Source organism: Ptychodera flava, assembly GCF_041260155.1.
Source record: "Ptychodera flava strain L36383 chromosome 23 unlocalized genomic scaffold, AS_Pfla_20210202 Scaffold_23__1_contigs__length_28996876_pilon, whole genome shotgun sequence".
NCBI classification, from domain to species: Eukaryota; Metazoa; Hemichordata; class Enteropneusta; family Ptychoderidae; genus Ptychodera; species Ptychodera flava.
Window position 1 is genome coordinate 23,056,305 of NW_027248277.1, and position 17,607 is coordinate 23,073,911.

A 17,607-nucleotide genomic window follows, 5' to 3' on the forward strand; every position below is an offset into this window, starting at 1 on the left:
ATTCGAAAATTGGGCCGATATATAAGCCAACGGGTGAAAGTAACTTTAGAGTCTGGATCCACGGGAAATCTATTCGTTTGCTGAGCTCATCATCTGGCTGATTGATTTTCACTATTAGAAAGATTGTAAAATCATTGAAGTCATGGTGATCAGTATTGAAATGAGAGGCTACAGTGGTGTCTTTTGTGGCGTGTTGTTCAAAGACAGTGTTTGAAACGCTCTCATATGGATGTCTTAGTTCCCCCACAATTTTCAGCGGACATTGCTCATTGCTTCGGCACCGCCCATATCACCACCTATGGATTCAAAAACAACACGATATGTTAGGGTAAGCATCTTATGCATTTCATTACATGCAAACGCTGCTTAAAACAATATGTACTAATAGAAAACAGTAATTTAGCCATATCTGTCTTTCAGTCACTTTCGTCACTAAAACTCCAAACATTGGAAACTAGCCAGCAAAATGTTTGTATAAAAAGTGTAAAATAATTTCAAGATACTAAGCGTACAGAATAAAGCCCTATGACGTATAGTGTACAGATGCTCTAGAATACTAGAGGTTTCTTCATGATTTTTAATCAGTAGTGTCGGTTTATGGTTCACTTGTTTTTCTTTGTATTCTCTGTGTTATGAGTTTACTTTTCTCAGCCTATATTAATAAATAAAACGATTTGAACTTATTAGGATAGTCGGATGGTGAACATCTGAGTGATATTTGCATAATTTTCAAGTGTAAGCTCATCTGCCTTTCTTTATAGGTTAGACATTTGTTTTATGAGTAATTTGTTATATTGCAACATTCAGCTGTAGAGCATCTAACATTTTTGACAAATTTGAAGATCATATTATCCGAAATTAGTTCTTATCGTGTTAGATTAAATTATAGCTGTTTTCAACCGTCTTTAAAGCAAGTTTTTTTTATTATTGTTAATTTGAATTCAACATTTTTAATACAAAAAAAACAATATGACCATTTGCATTTTGAATATACAATTATAATAATTGTTACCCAATAGTTATAGAGTTTGTACTTTTTAGTTCGAACTGTCCATGTACAAGCGAGGACTAAGTTGTCACCTGGACGGGCTTGGGGAGACATAGTTTAATTGCAAATTTGCATGCAAAACATAAAGCACTATTCATCGTTTGACCCCGATAAGCACGATTGGTTATGAACAATATAGTTTGACAGAGCGGAAAATTGAGAAACGGTTACTGAGCAGCAAATGTACGTGTGTTTGTAATAGGCCTGTTGTTTCATTATTCGTTGTGATACTTTATCTATCTATCTATCTATCTAACTATCTATCTATCTATCTGTCTGTCCCTCTCATGTATTGACCAACGCGACATCATCTTCAACTGGCGACAGTGAGTAAACGTACATCTATAACTACAAATGGGCGTATTTAATTTCGGTTGGCAAACATACACACTCGCAATACAAACTCACCCACTCTTTTTGGGAGTGGAGATTTAGCCGATTGGTTCTCTCTGTGGCCTCTCCGCTAGGCGACTGATGCCGTATGTTGTGGGTTCGAACCCGATTGAAAACTAGCCGTATCTCCTACACTTAATCACCCAGAATGTTTTGCATTACATTTTCGAAAACCTTACGCTAATGAGTCACGTGATATTCGACATGAACCACTAAGGATGTAATCGTCAAAGTGCGTTTCAACATTGTTTGCATAATTATCTGTTTCATCGTTTTGAACATAACGGCGATATCACAGTACTGTTTTTAACAGAAACAAGTTGGACATTTCACAAAGTCAGCGATATAACATTGCTTGGAATTAGCATTGCTGTTCAACGAACCCTTACCTTATTCCCTATATAATATGAACTCGACTGACATGGCGACTGGCGTAAGTAAAAACGCGTTTGGTATGGAATCTCTTTCGGGTGTTAGTGTAGAAGAAACCAATCCACCAGACTCTGACGAGACAGAGACATATTATTGTGGTGAGTGACCAGTCCTTCAAAATTTAATCTAATCTAGTCTAATGTGCTGATTTCCCCCCTTCCTTTCTGCGCACGAGCGTGTTTTGATATGCTAAGTTATTGGACCATGGTTTTATCTTGTCTATAACTTACATCTCGAACTATCAGTCTTGTGTTTACCCACAGCTAAAAGACTTAACTCATTGTAATTTTAACATTTGGTTAACTTATTCATTGTTGGACGAACTAAGAAAGAAAAGAGTGACATATTGAATAAATAACCAGCATTTTATCTTGTTTGTTAAGCGATGAATACACACGCACCTTTGCGGAGATTACCATTCGGCTAATTGATTTTCACTATTAGAGAGATTGTAATATCATTGAGGTCATGGTGATCAGTATTGAAATGAGAGACTACAGCGGTGTCTTTTGTGACGTGTTGTTGAAAGGCAATTTTTGAAACGCTGCCTTATGGATGTCTTAGTTCCCCGCCGCCCAATTTTCAACTGACATTATTCATTGCTCTAGCACAACCCACAGCTCCACCTATTTAATGAGAAACTGTAACTGTAAAATACATCAAACAGGCCAATAATTGATGACACGCATACATAATACAAAACGTGTGACCTTACAATAACTAACCTACTGACACTTGTGATAAATTAAACTTGCAAAGATGAGATACATCAATTAGGCCACAAAATTGGTGACCAATAAACTGACACACAAACAAATTTCCTTACAATGATTAACATGCTGCTAACTGTGAAATACATAAAGTGGGCCACAAAATGGGTAAACAATTAACAGTCTAACAAAGAATTTACCTACATACAGGTAATCATTTAATCTTGCCCAATCTTGTGGGGCCCAAACACAAATCCATACATGGTAAAATGTGGTGGAAAGGGGAGGAGGGGGGCGTTGTTAAAGTTCAGAAGAGGTCCAGCTGCCGAAATGGCAGTCTTGCCTGGAGGACGTCTCAGGGCAAAAGAGGATGGTACAAGCCCACACGATGACCTCTTGACCCCCGCCACAGGCGGCGCTGTACGAACGTTTGCAGGAGATAAAATTCCTTACTTTTGTAACTTCTTTTATCTCCTGAAAACGCTGTCAATGCTGGACAATGCCCCACATCACTGGTAGTGATGCCGTGCCCCGGCCAGCTACAACACCAGCAAATTAAGGAATACCCAACTCATGTCTTTGTGGGAGAAATGGGCCACCAAATGGGTGACCATTTAATGAGAAACTGTAACTGTAAAATACATCAAACAGGCCACTAATTGATGACACGCAAACATAATACAAAACGTGTGACCTTACAATAACTAACCTACTTACACTTGTGATAAAATTAAAGTTGCAAAGATGAGATACATCGATAAGGCTACAAAATTGGTGACAATAAACTGACACACAAACAAATTTCCTTACAATGATTAACATGCTGCTAACTCTGAAATACATAAAGTGGGCCACAAAATGGGTGACCAATTAACAGTCTAACAAAGAATTCACCTACATAGGTAACTCATTTAATCTTGCCCCAATCTTGTGGGGCCCAAACACGCCACAAGACACACCTTGTGTCGGCTCCACACGAAGAAAGTCAACGTCACTGCAGCCCCTGCGAACTGTGACTTGTCTTGATTGCTACGTTGACCCGTGCTGTGTTGAGAAACTGGCAAATGAACTGTGACTCATGCATGTTTCACAGATGTATGCAAAATTTATACTGGCACAGCACCAGTGTCTAACTAGCAATAACTTAACCATCCTACTTATATACTGTGCTTGGCTACGCTACTACCCTCTGTTTTATTGCAGCAATAGAGGTAAACCCGTAACAATTGTAAAGTCTGTAAACTACGTTTTGTACTTTATCTACAAACAGTCTTGTTGACCCCACTCTTTGTACTACTACCTTGGGAAACAAGGAACAAAACTCGAATTGAGTAACTGTATTTCCTAATGTTGCTAAACACAAACCATAGAGAGACTTGCTCTAAAAAACAGAGATTAAAAAACCCTTTTTGGGGGAAAAATTCTCTCTGAAAAAGCCTAGTCAATCATATGGAATCACAATGCGTGGAATGCAAAGATAGCAAAAATAATTGTTAGCAATGTGAAATGGAATCTGCTAGTCTGGAGGAAGCGCATAGTGTGAACCTAAAAACTTCCTGAACTTTATAAACATATTTCTAACCAGCTTCCTCCCACCGTACAAAGCATACTTGCTCCTTATATGTTGACACTTGAACATTTTTCGGGACATCAGATAATAAGCCAGAATGGCACAACTTACTGCAGCCCCTGCGAACAGTTACTATGCTAAACTTGGCCTTAAACTGATGACCTATATATATACTTGTTTCACAACTTAACTGATTGTACCCAACGACCATTTAGGCAAATAGACTTCATACGTCCACAACCTCTGGATGATTGCAGGAGAGCCTGTTTTTAAAGTAGCAGTAATGCAGTCATATTGATAAAGGAAGGTTAAAAATTGTCACACTGGCAAACCAGAAAACACAGCTGATTTCCAATTAAAGTGAATCTACTTGAAAGCGGAAGCTGGCTTACAACATTTGACTCTGTACCATGCACGGCGCACAGTTGCTGTACTAAAACTGGTTCTTCAACTGGCAAGTAGATTCCAAACGTCTGAAACCTCTGATTGGTTATTGGAAGGCTTGCCTTTGTAAATATATGTGCAAGACATAGCAAGATAGATGAGCCATTACTATAACTTTGAAGTCTTATGTACAATAATACAGCTTCATATTGATCTTGAGAGGATAAACTTATATATCCTAAAGAATAACTGAAAACACTAAAAATGGTCCATTTTGTAAAGTTGATGTTGTTGATTGTTGCCTTGTAGCCCTAGTGTCTGATGTAGGATTTGAATATGCTGAGTGGCCAATGAGGTTAGCTGCCTTCTTCTTTTTGTACAGTTTTTTTTTTTCTATGAGCCATGCCTGTTGGTGAAAACAAAGGGAGAACTAGGCAGAAAAAGAAATTCGACAGTCTCAATAATGTGGTTGCATTATACCTATTACATAGCTAAGGTTGAGTGGCAGACAGAATCAAACATGGGAAAACTATTAAAGGAGCCCGGGCAGTAACATGCTGGCACTGCCTCCAACATATGACAAGCGGATAAAATGACACTGCTGCTGACCCAGCCGATCCAGCAATGTGGGGGAAAAACACAGCTGGGAAACAAATTCCACAAAGGGAAGACGATGTACCCACAGCAACACCCTACAAATTGGACCAGCACAGCCAAATCCAACCATAAGGGAAATTCCACAAGGAAAAATGCAAAAGCTGAACATACAGCAACACCCAACATAGTGGACCAGCACAGCCGAATCGAACCATGAGGGGAAAACCCAGCTGAAAAACACACTAAATTCCACAAAGGGAAAAGTGAAAATGCTGTAAACACAGTAACACCCCACATTGAGAACCTGTAGTGGGCTGTAAGCCCAGCAAAATCCAGCTTAATGGGAAGCAATAAGCAAGGCTGCCAAACATAATTCGCATGACTCAGTCTGACGCCACTTTGTTGCAACAAAAGTTCGACCACAGCAATAAAATGTACAGCAAGCAAACTTTATGAAGTACAATCTTGACAAATGTGAACCGGCTGATCTTGAACACATAACTAGTAATGGTAATGAAAAAGCACAGTAGTTGTAACCCTATGTTGGGCGACAAGTCTCTCGCGTACATGAAGTCCACGGCAAATTTATGATATCTCTACTACTACTGCTCTCATAAATTTGAACTGACAGAAATTACTTCGCGTAGAATCCCTCAGACTGACAGCATATGAATGCTCCAAAAGAAGTGCATACGTCACTTGCCTTAACAAACTGTTTTTACCTGTAGGTGAAAACAGGTATCATATACTTACTTAGCCCCATTTGTGGATAAGGTAATTGTTACCTACATGGAGTGATGTCAGCGTGACTCTACATCTGCCTTTTGATTAAAAGGACCGTGTTATGGATAGTGTTCTGCAGATATGCCTGTTGTTGATGCTGTGGTATCTCAAGTAGGCTGTTTTGACTGTGAAGATCTCAAGCTGAGTTGAAGCCCTTGCCACTGTTGTAGAAGCTGATGACAATGATGCTGTTAACTGTCTGCTGCTGAAGACAACTACCATTGGCAGGAACCATACCTGTAACTGCTCTTTTACTTGAGGCACTGGAGCTAGCTGCCTTCTTCTGTGCTACCTTTTTGCTTCGAGCCATGGCTATGAGCTAGGAAAAGGAAAACTAGGCAGCAAAAGGAAATTACCTGACTTCCACTGAATAGTTTACAATAAACCAAACCGTTCCAAACTTACGACAGCTGGTCACATGCTAAACTACTGCAAGTCTAAGACAGAAAACTGAAAATGCAACGCTCCCTCAATTGGACATGTGCACGAGCCACGACTACAGGTGATGAGGAAAAGAAAAGCTCTGGTTGAGTGGTAGCAAGATCCAAGGCATGGAGAATCCACTCAGGGACGCTGCCCTGAAAATACATCCACCCCTTCCGCAGCCAAAATGTCAAAGTTGCATGCCCAGCCGGTCCCAACAATGAAGGGGCCCTACAACTGAGGGAAAAAACAAGCTGAATAACACAGCTGAACCCAACAATGTGGGAAAAAAAAACAACAGCGCTACAAGAGCAGCTGACATTCCACCGAAGTGGAAAATGAACAAGCTGTAAAAACAGCAACAACCGACATTGGGGACCTGTAATGGGCTGTAAGCACAGCAACAACTTGAACAAGCCGCGTGGGGAGAAGTATGTAGCAAGATTCACACACATGATTCCCATGTCCTGGTTTGATGCCACTCTGTCGACACTTCGACCACGGCTTAAACTTTAAAAAAATTAAAAAGATGCCAATGCTCGACAAGCGCGAAGTAAAGCACCTCGTACACTTGTACACTCCGATAATCCCGGCGCATACCCGGCGCGTTAAAGTGTACCCCGTCACTGTAGAATACTTGTAGCGATGACCGCCATAACCCGACATGTGACCAGAAAACACAAAGGGATTTCCCGCCAAAGCCTCCCTAAAGTTGTTGTACAGGGCGTCTACACGTGCACTGAAATCCCGGATGTTTTCTGTACACGGGCCCCGGGCACGATGCAAAACTTAGCTTACAACTAATGATAATATTCGAACGTTGAAATGCCGATGAATAAAATAATCCTATGAGCAATAGCCTCTTGTGAATCAAGCACACTGCAGAGATCGTTTGTACCGATGTCGAAAATACAAAATCTGGCGAAACGTCTCTCACGTACGATGTCCTCCGAGAAGGTTACCTCCGCCGGTACCCCTCACAAACACGCTTCGAACAAACAGAAAAAAAATGAGTGAGTTTCGGCGCGTGTATTTTCCTAGACTGCGTATGAAAGAATGCCCCAAAAGTACTACATGGATAGGGGCATGGTTTCTTGTGAAGAAAGGAATGTTATAAATACCGTTACCGTTGTTAAAGTTCAGATGAGGTCCAGCTGCCGAAATGGCTGTCTTGCCTGGAGGACGTCTCAGGGCAAAAGAGGATGGTACAAGCCCACACGATGACCTCTTGACCCCCGCCACAGGTGTCGCTGTATGAACGTTTGCAGGAGATAAAATTCCTTACTTTTGTAACTTCTTATACTTCATTACGTGCAAACGCTGCTTAAACACAACATGTAATCTGTGAAAACAAAAATTTAGCCATTTATATCTTTAAAGCCCCAGTATTTGTAACTTTTAACCTTTTTTTATGTTCGAAATTACATATTATTCTCTTACATCCATCGTGAAATGTTGTTCAGTAAAGAAATATGCCAAATTTGTGCTCCTGTAGTGACATACAAACGCTAAATATTGCCCGATCGAGTTGGATTGCCGCGCGGGTTTGTTGACAACTTGTAGGCTGTGCACGTGATCGAGAACGCCGATACTGATGACATCATCGAGCCTGCAACATTCCTGGGGCCTTGCCATGCCACGCCACACTGCCTGGGTAATCGCCCATGGTCGCCGGCTGAATGACCTGCGAATGGTTTTATTTTGTTCTTCTCCGTTCAAATACGTACTGCTACTGTGTTTCAGAGGATACAGAACTTTGGCAGAGGAGGCTGACATTCTATTCTGGTACAGTGTGCGTTATATACGGATTATTCAAACTACAGTCGGCAGTGCACCGACGCGCACCCTGCAGTTGGTCACTCAGAACTCCGGGTACCGATGTAAAATCAAGACGACACTATATACACTTGGCTCACTTCTGTAGGCAAATACCTATCAAAATTGAGTAACTTGAAGTAATAAATTTCAGCTGATTGTCGCTTTAGCGGCAAGGTGATTGCGAAATCGAAGCAACATAGTTTGGCAATGTATGGTACGCGATGGCCTTTGGCAGCAAGTAAGGGAACCGTCAGTATTTACGACCTGGGGGTCCTTCAAAAATTGAAAGTTATAAGGTGGTGCTCAAAATGTTTTTTTCTTTGGCTTACTCTGTCCTCAATAAATAATGATAAGTTGATTATATATATTTTACTCTGAAACATATTAAATAAAATGAAAAATACTCTAACAGTACAAATAAATATCAACTAGAAGGAAGGCAAAAAACTGCAAGTAGGTGGTACTACTAGCAATACTTATTATGAAAGAGAAGATAGTGACGATGAGAATGATATCGTTGTTCATGTACACAATGGCACCAGCGACAGTAAAGATGAGGATCAACACTGGTGATGATGATGTCACACAGTAGTTTTCTGCAGTCGTTACCAGGGTTGGAAGGAGAGGCTGGGTCATGGAGAAATGTTCTCGACAGATATCACTATAAGTGCACAGGATCTAGGACAAAACTGAACTGTTGTGGATTCATCTTTATATTACCATAGAAATGTATATTTTATTTGACTTGAGTTCAACAACCATTTGGACATTTAACCATACCATAATGACATGCTACCCATCCAAATTTAGCAATACTATATGGTCGGAGACTGCTTATGAGTGAGCTTTTATATCTAGCTACATATTGTTACATGGGCTCAGGTAAGCCAAACTTTCTGTTAGAGAGGGGTTACTCAAAGTCTTCATGGTTGGCTGGGGTGTGACTCAAATTTCGCGAAGTTTCTAATGTAATTCCTCCGACCCCCAGATCGTAAATAATGACGGCTCCTAAACAGCTGTAAACGCCTGAGTCGGAACGATCGGGACCAGTATACGCACTGCTGTATCTCAGCGAAATTTAGAAAAAAACAATGGAGCTACTGCTAAGAAATTTACAGACTCTTGGCTCTTGATGCATCAGTTACTGAGCTTTTATACTGGTAAAAAAGCATTCTGAATACAGCGGTAAATTTCCTCCCAAACGAGAAAGGATAACACGCGGGCATTTTGCAATGGACGCTGTCAATATACCTTGCTGCAGGCCCCACACCAATCTCGGCCCGGCCGCCCGCTGCACTTGTACAGTCTACTACCTCCATGTAGTACAGCCTTACAGGACTAGTAGCCGGCCAAACACACAAAAAACAATGTCGCAGTGTAAAATCCGTAGGTCAGAACCGTTGATCATAAATTTTCAGAACCAGTGATGTTTAAAAGTTTTGTATTGATCACTTCATTTAGGTTTATGTGAATGACTTTCTCATCGAGCTGCGTCTATAATTGTCCGGGCATTGTCCATGCAAATTTGGGGCCTGCCTTAGCTCCCTCCGATCGTCTGTAGACTACAGCCAAACTCACCAGTCCTGAGCAAATTGTACAGTTGTGAAAGTCAGATATATGTATCATGAACTTTATACAAAAATATATAAATAACAGAATCAAACCAAGACGTTAGTTTGCTGTCGGGCCGGGTGCGCAGGGGACGACTTTGCAGTGAGGCCGGGATATCTCTTGTGTTCGAACTTCTAAGCTTAATGCCTGGAGCTCCATCGCATCGCAGCTAGCCGATAATTGTACTACTGTAGTCCTTGTGGGGATTAGATACCCGTTACGTTCGATACTACTTTGAAATACTTTTAAATTTAATAAGTAAGACTTTTGTACTGCATTCAAGATATAATTTTTCCTTTCTGAGCGTTTTCAATTACGCCGTACGGCAACGATATGCGAAGTTGATAGGCTGTGTTGCCTGCAGCGTAGCCTGGCCGTACACAAAACTTCCTTTGAGTAGACGGAGCAGAATCAGTCCCGTCATTTATTTTAAACGAAATTTTCATTATACTGCATAATGGAAGAAACGACTAGTTCAATTATTACAATGGTGAAGTGTTGAATTTTTATTCATATATGTTTTTCTCTCTCAATTCATTCAGCAAACTTGATCTCCGTACCATCGGTCACAACGTGCAGTGCCTTGCATGAAGCTTACAATCGACTGCCTCCGTCTTTAATTTATAGCTGTTCAAGACGTTTGTTTGCACGGCTCATTATAGTCGGAACAATCTCTAAACACTTACATATTTATATCTTTCCGGTATTTCACCCAACTTTCGCGCGTTTTTAGCTGAGTCTCCAGTTTCGATGGACCAGACCTTTTCGAAGAGCGTATGGTTTCTACGGACGCCACAGTAAAACTTGCGTAGTTGTGGTTGAGCATGCGTGGTGGTGTGATTACGTTTCGTTTCGTGTGTCAACAAAGCTGACTTCTGGTCCGGACAAGAAGTCATTTTTCACTCCTTTTACTGTTAATCGTGAGGCGGGCTAGGCATGCAAACCATGCGATTCGGTATTAATTATGGTCTACTTTCACATACTGAGGATGTCATTTTAATCAAAAATATGAAAAAAATTGTTAAAAGTTACAAATACTGGGGCTTTAAGTCACTTTTGTCACTAATACTCCCGACAAAATTTGTCGGTAAAATTTTGAGAACTGAAAACAAACTCAATAGGCATATTCCAACACCTGCATGTCATTCTTACTTGACAAGAGACAATAGTGTGAATAATTTCAAGATAAGCGTTCAGAACAACGCCCTATAGTGTATAGTGTAAAGATGCTCCAGAATACTAGATGTGTCTTATTATTTTTCACTTTGATTAAAAAATTCACTTCGTGGGCAGAATCACGCAAAATAGACCCTTTCGTTTGGTTAATGAAAACAAGATATTCCTGGCAAAATGCAAGAGTAACAAGCCATTGTCATTGCTACAAACTGTAGAAAAGGGTAGCCCAAGTTTACTACCGTAGCGAAAACTTAATTTGAGCCAAGGCTTGCAATACTGGATGTTCGGCAGAGCAGTTGCCATGGCAACGATAATAATGGACCAGCACACCCCTATATAGAAAACAGTTGGTTGTTATGTTGGTATATGCAAAATTTTGTATGCGAACTTTTTGACTGATTCAAGAGGAAATATATACTTGCCCGGGTCTGACAAAGCGTGTGCGATTAACTCTGCATATCAATGGGCGACCAAGTAAGCTGAGTGTTTGATTAATTGTTTAGTGAACGTAATGCATAATGGTAACACTCATGTAACAATTATTTCTTTTTTATTTTTTGTTATCATGAATCACTACTATTACTGACTATGTAAGCGTTGACTGTGTATCTCCAAATGAAAATAAAATCTGTAGTCGTCACACCTAGCTCGACAAAAAGGGCTTAGGCTAAGCCTTAGCCCTATATGATATTATGAACATTAGTGAAATGAAAGTGGAAAAACAAAGTCAAACATACTTTTCATTATATTCCAATGTTTTATGTGTCGTATTGCAATGAATATCACTAGTAAAGATTTTAACAGCACAAAATGATCTTCTGAACAAAAGCAAGGTCTCTGTTTCACATTGATCTCATCTTACTTTTCTTATGGATCCCGATAGCCGAAATAACGATCACAACACTTCATCAGAGAGAAGGAGTAGATCATATGAGCAGGCACAAAACTGTAGCTATAGTCAGGAGACGCTACGGTTTTGACACTATGTGAACCAAACATATAAATGATGAATTCATCCCAGATAAAAACAAAAAGTGCCTAAGTTTGATAGTTATGTCCCAAAACTCTTCACTAACTAGAACATATTTTTTGGACCATGCGCATTATAAAACAGAAGAAATGAAGAGTGCAACTTGCTCTGTTTAAAGGCACAACACCATTGTCGAGTCTCCCAATCTTCGATAGGGAGTTCACTATCCTGGTTTCATTTGGGTCTCAAACTTATAGTTAACGGATAGTAGACCTGGCACTTATCGCACTTTGCCATTCCTCCTCCTACATTGAACCTGTGTCAGATACAGTTCAAGTCCTACATAGAAACTCATGCATACATACCGAGACGTTCTACGGCATCAAAAGCGAAACCGGCGATTATCATTCATACATGCAACAACATGGGTGACTGCACATAGAAAGAAGTTATAAAGAACTTAAAAAGTCTCTGAAGACTTTAATGAAAACGAGACATAGCATGCTTTAATCGATCACAATAAACGTTTTTTTTTCAGATTTTGAAAGAATTGCAGACTTTTTGCAGCTTTGTCCGAGAGCCAAAGACTGGTTTGAGAGAGAGAAATTACAAGACAACGGGAAAGCATTGATTGACTTAATCAAAACTGGTGATGTACCGGGAGTCGCTGCATGGATCAAAGTAATGTAATGGTTTATACTATCTGAATGATGAACACTATCCATATCTCGCTTGATTAAACTGACAAGTGTTGTTTATTTTATTGAAAGAATTTTAGCTAAGTCAGCTTGTGAACGATTCATTCTAGTACATAATTTGATGTTTTCAAGGTATTATATTTTCGTAAACATATTTCTTGGTCAGCTCAAAGAACTCCTCAGAAGTAAAATAACGAAAATGAGCTTGGAAAACACGTTTATAAAGAAAGTAATACTGCTTTTTTGCCGCAATTCCTGTAACTCAGAGCAAAATGCTTTTGGAAGACTATTTCGGCTGAATTACTCAGCCCTCATCATTTTGAATGATGAGATGACGTAACAGGTCAACTGACCACAGGAGGGCTTTGTAAACTGCTGGAATTTCCATCCCCTCATCCCTGTTGAGGGCAGGTCGTTGTGTTTTGTTTCCAATGGGCTCTTTCACTCTGCGCTTGATGCAATGATCTTCACATGAGATGATCTTGACGTTATCAGGATTGATTGCATCATACACAGTACTAGTACCCCCCTCTACTGTCTATGATTGCATGTCCTGTCTTTTTGCAGTGTTCATAAATTGCAGAAGTTTCTCGACTCTGGTGTTCTGTGAGGCTCGTTCCCAGTTGTCTAGCAGTTTCCCCGATGTAGTCTTGGTTACAGACTTAACAGTTGACACGATAAATTACATCACACTTTTGTAGATTTTCCGTTCTATCTTTAACGTTGGTGAGTATTTGCCGAATGGAGTTGAACGGTGTGTGGTACATATTGACGCCATTGGATTTAAAAGCCCCCTGTAAAACTTCAGACGTTCCTCTAACATACGGAATGCCTTTATTGATGTCGACTTTATTTTTATTTGTCTGTGTCCTTGGATTTATCCTTCTATCTGGGGATCCTAAATATCCACTCTGGTTACCCATTGGTTCCGAGAGCTCTCTTGACATGTTCAATTTTTTCTGCTTATCTTGTGTCTCTGTGAGTATTATTTCAGCCCGGTGAAACATTATCCTGACCACGAATCTTTTATGTTCAAAATGATGATTGGAGTTGAAATTGAGATGTTGATCTACGTGGATAGGTTTACGGCAAAAACGAATGTGATTCCAGAACAAGGAAACAATATATTTAGTTTTAATAATACTGCTCTTTGATTACATTGGCTCAGTGTTTGATGTTTCCGAGTTAGTAAATGCAAATCTAATTCAACAGCCATATTTCAATAGGTGTATACCTGTAATCCTCTCCGACGAGAATATAATTCGTGCTTAAACATCTTGTCTTAGGGTGTCAATTTGATCTAGAAAGGCAACTTTCATTCACTAACATTGATGTTATAAAAAGTACCAAATAAATACTTTGCGTTAAAAATGCATAGTCTTTCCTGTTTTCGCTTTTTTCGCTCTGAAAAAGCCCTGCGAAAGACGCTATTATCCATATGAGCAGCTCAGGCGTGCTCGAAGTTAACATCGACATGTATAGCTGAGCGCAGTAAAGTCAGCTGTGCCCAAGTCACGACCGAAATACACAAGCGCATGAATTCTTGTAAAATAGTCCTTATCGTTCTTTCCCAGTAGTTATCATTCCTGAAAGGTTTATATGGAAAAACTGGGTCTATGCATGTTATAAACATATAATGCCCTTTATTCCTCACTCGTGTGTCTGCGTCGGGGACTCGTGATTCCCCGTGTAGCGCCCTCGCCTACGGCTCGGACGGATACGGCCGCTACACGGGGAATAAATCTTCCGCGATGCAACAACAGTAGTTCTAATTATCAGCAATAGTCCGCATCGGTTTTCAAACATACTCCTTATTTGCTAAAGAAAATTAATATTATATCACTTTATGATTACCATGATATAAAAACATAATATTGAAAACGTACTTCATGAATTATTTGCTCAAGCAAACCTTTGACATTTCTTGAATGCAAGTTTTATGTATAGGATAAAGCCCGAGTACGAGGGCTCTTCTGGTATATAAAGTCCAAACAAACGATAAAATGTCGAGGCCGCAGGCCGAGACATTTTATCCTAGGGTTGCACTTTATATACCAGAAGAGCCCGAGTACGAGGGTTTTATCCGACTTAAAAATTATCGCCCCTAACTGATATATTTTCGTTTTCAATGTGTTTACGTCAACCGTCCCTTTTGTCAATGTAACATGTTTAGGATATGAATTAAAACTTTTATTTGTGAAATAGCCTTCCAATGTAATGGAACATCCTATATATGCCCTAGGGCACATTATATAAATGCCCTAGGGCACAGCAGATTTTGTGTTGCAGCTGGTTTCCGCTGTGTTACCAAATTTGAATATTAAAACGTACCAGATGTCTACAGAATATGACATGTTCACTTTTGATTGGACAGTACTTTACTATGGCGATGTCATTCGTTTCTGGAATTTGGTGACCAAGGCCTTACGAGTAGATAAAACATCCTGAATTGAGCACTCTGATTGGTCAATCAATAGTAGATAGTTTTTAAATATAGGACTACGGTAGTAATAATTGGCCTTGTTAAGCCACTCCTTTATTTATCAGCCTACACAACTACACACATTCTTTTGTATATCATATAAATACAACGATTATCATTGAGAGAGAGATTCCTGCCTGTTAAGTTGGTTTTCAGAATCTGTTAAAGACCATATCAATATCTGTTTAGTTTTTTGAAAAAGGCGATTTCTACATGTTACAATTCACTAAACTGAGTTGAATTTCTGGTCCTGTAATGTGTAAACACTTTCGACCTTACATTATTCGCCGTCATATATTTCTACTTCCCGCCAAGACTTCCGGTCTTGCTACACAACTAAATATTCTGAAAACTTTGGCAACGAAATATATTCTGTTGTAGAGTGACTCACGTTTCTGATAGGACAAAAAAAACGTTTACTTTGCTAATACCCAAATACGAGCGATTAATTTGCTTTTAGGCACACTTCAGCCGTTGTATTTACCCGTTCGGATTACTGTCCAAGATGCGTGTTGGCATTCATCTGTCTTCAAACCTGTCAGCACCTAAATGATGCAATACTATGAATCGTGACAAAGATTAAAGTGAGAGATAACTTCTTATATTTCGTACGCTCTATTGGAATACGTAAATACTATAATGTTTGTGTGCGATATATGAAATTGTGTGTACGAGCTTGAGTAGGGGTCGCAGTCAGAAAAATTGTAACAACTTAGCTCAGTCATTGAATAACGCATTTTAGCTCACGTGTGTAAACACGTGGGCTATTGTCATAGCGATGTCTGTCTGTCTGTCCGTGTGTGTGTGTGTGTCTGTCTGTCTGTCTGTCTGTCTGTCTGTTTACACGATAACTCAAAAACGCCTGAACGGATTCAAGTCAGATTTGGTACACAGGTACCATATGCTACTTGCAAGAACTGATTAGATTTTGGTCAGTGTGGCTTGCATATTAATGAAGTTATGCAATATAGTTTTTTCCCGTACAATGGTTTCCCTATGGAGACGGTAACGACAGTGTAGACATATATCAAGAAATACTGCACAAAATTTCATGAAACTTTTCACAGATGACAATCTAAGAACATTATGATGATACTGTGAGTGTCATGTCAATTATCTTCTCATTTGCATATTTAATGAACTTTTGTTATTAGTGAGATAACTCTGAAATTCCTGCACCAAACTTGATGATACTTGCAACAAATATTGATCTGATATATATCTAATTATACTTAGAAGCATTGGACAGTGTCAAGTTGATAAATAGGTCATTTGCATATTTTATGGAGTTTTGTAATTAGTCATATAACTCCGATATAACTTCACCAAATGTGATGAAATCTGCTGCAGGTACTGATCCGACTGATATCTAACTGCAGTGTAAAGCATTCAGTAGTGTGAAATTAATTACGGGTTCATTTGCATATTTAATGAACTTTGTAATTAGGTATATAACTCTGAAATTACCGCACCCAAATCAGTGAAATTGGGTACAGATATTGTTTTGATAAATATCTACTTGTACGGAGAAGCATTTGGCAGTGTAAAGTTAACAAATAGGTTATTTGCATATTTTATGAAGTTTTGTAATTAGTGATATAACTCGAAAATAACTGCACCAAATGTTATGAAATCTACTGCAAATACTGATCCGACAGATATCTAATTGTGGTGTAGAGCATTTACTTGTGTGAAGTTAATCAAGGGTTAATTTGCATATTTAATGAACTTTGTAATTAGTGATATTACTCCAAAATTACAGCATTAAATTTGATGAAACTTGCTACAGATGTTGATCTGATAAATGTCCAATTGTACTGAGAAGCAGTGAGCAGTGTCAAGTTAATAATTAGCTCATTTACATATTTCATGAAGTTTTATAAGGAGTCATATAACTCCGAAATAACTGCATCAAATGTGATTAAAACTGCTGCATATACTGATCTGACAGATATCTAACTGTGTGGTAAAGCATTTAGTAGTGTAAAGTTAATTACGGGTTCATTTTCATATTTAATAAATTTTGTAATTAGATATATGACTCTGAAATTACGGCACCAAATTTTGTGAAACGTGCTACAATATTGATTTGATGAATATTTAATTGTGCTATGAATCATTGAACAGTTTCAAGTTAATATAGGGATTATTTGCATATTTAATTAACTTTGTAATTAGTGACATTACTCTAAAATTACTGCATTAAATTAAATTAAATTTGCTACAAATGTTGATCTGATGGCTATCTAATTGTCCCATAAAGCATTGAGCAGTGTCAAGTTAATTAACAGCTCATTTGCATATTAAATAAAGTTTTGTAATTAGTGATTAAAATCTGAGAGTACTGTGCGATGTTAAAAAAAAACTGCTTCATTTAGTGATAACATATATCTTATTATTTTGTGAAGCGTACTACTATTAATGAACCTGTTGTAAAACACGTGAGCATATTCAGTTCATATCTGGTTTGAGATTTGGGATCGATTTGCCCCAGCATTTCTATCTGTGACCC

The 17,607-nt window shown here is 39.0% G+C and overlaps 1 protein-coding gene across 1 annotated transcript in view; it reads left to right on the forward strand.

Annotated features, from left to right (window-relative positions):
- Positions 1-1,694: 1,694 nt before the first annotated feature.
- The window catches only part of LOC139123632 (short transient receptor potential channel 5-like), a 35,119-nt gene continuing 19,206 nt past the window's right edge, over positions 1,695-17,607 (forward strand). The window contains exons 1-2 of the mRNA XM_070689802.1: positions 1,695-1,971; positions 12,454-12,596. Of these exons, the coding sequence (XP_070545903.1) occupies positions 1,848-1,971; positions 12,454-12,596 (267 nt within the window). The 5' untranslated portion in view covers positions 1,695-1,847. The remainder of the gene's footprint in view (positions 1,972-12,453; positions 12,597-17,607) is intronic.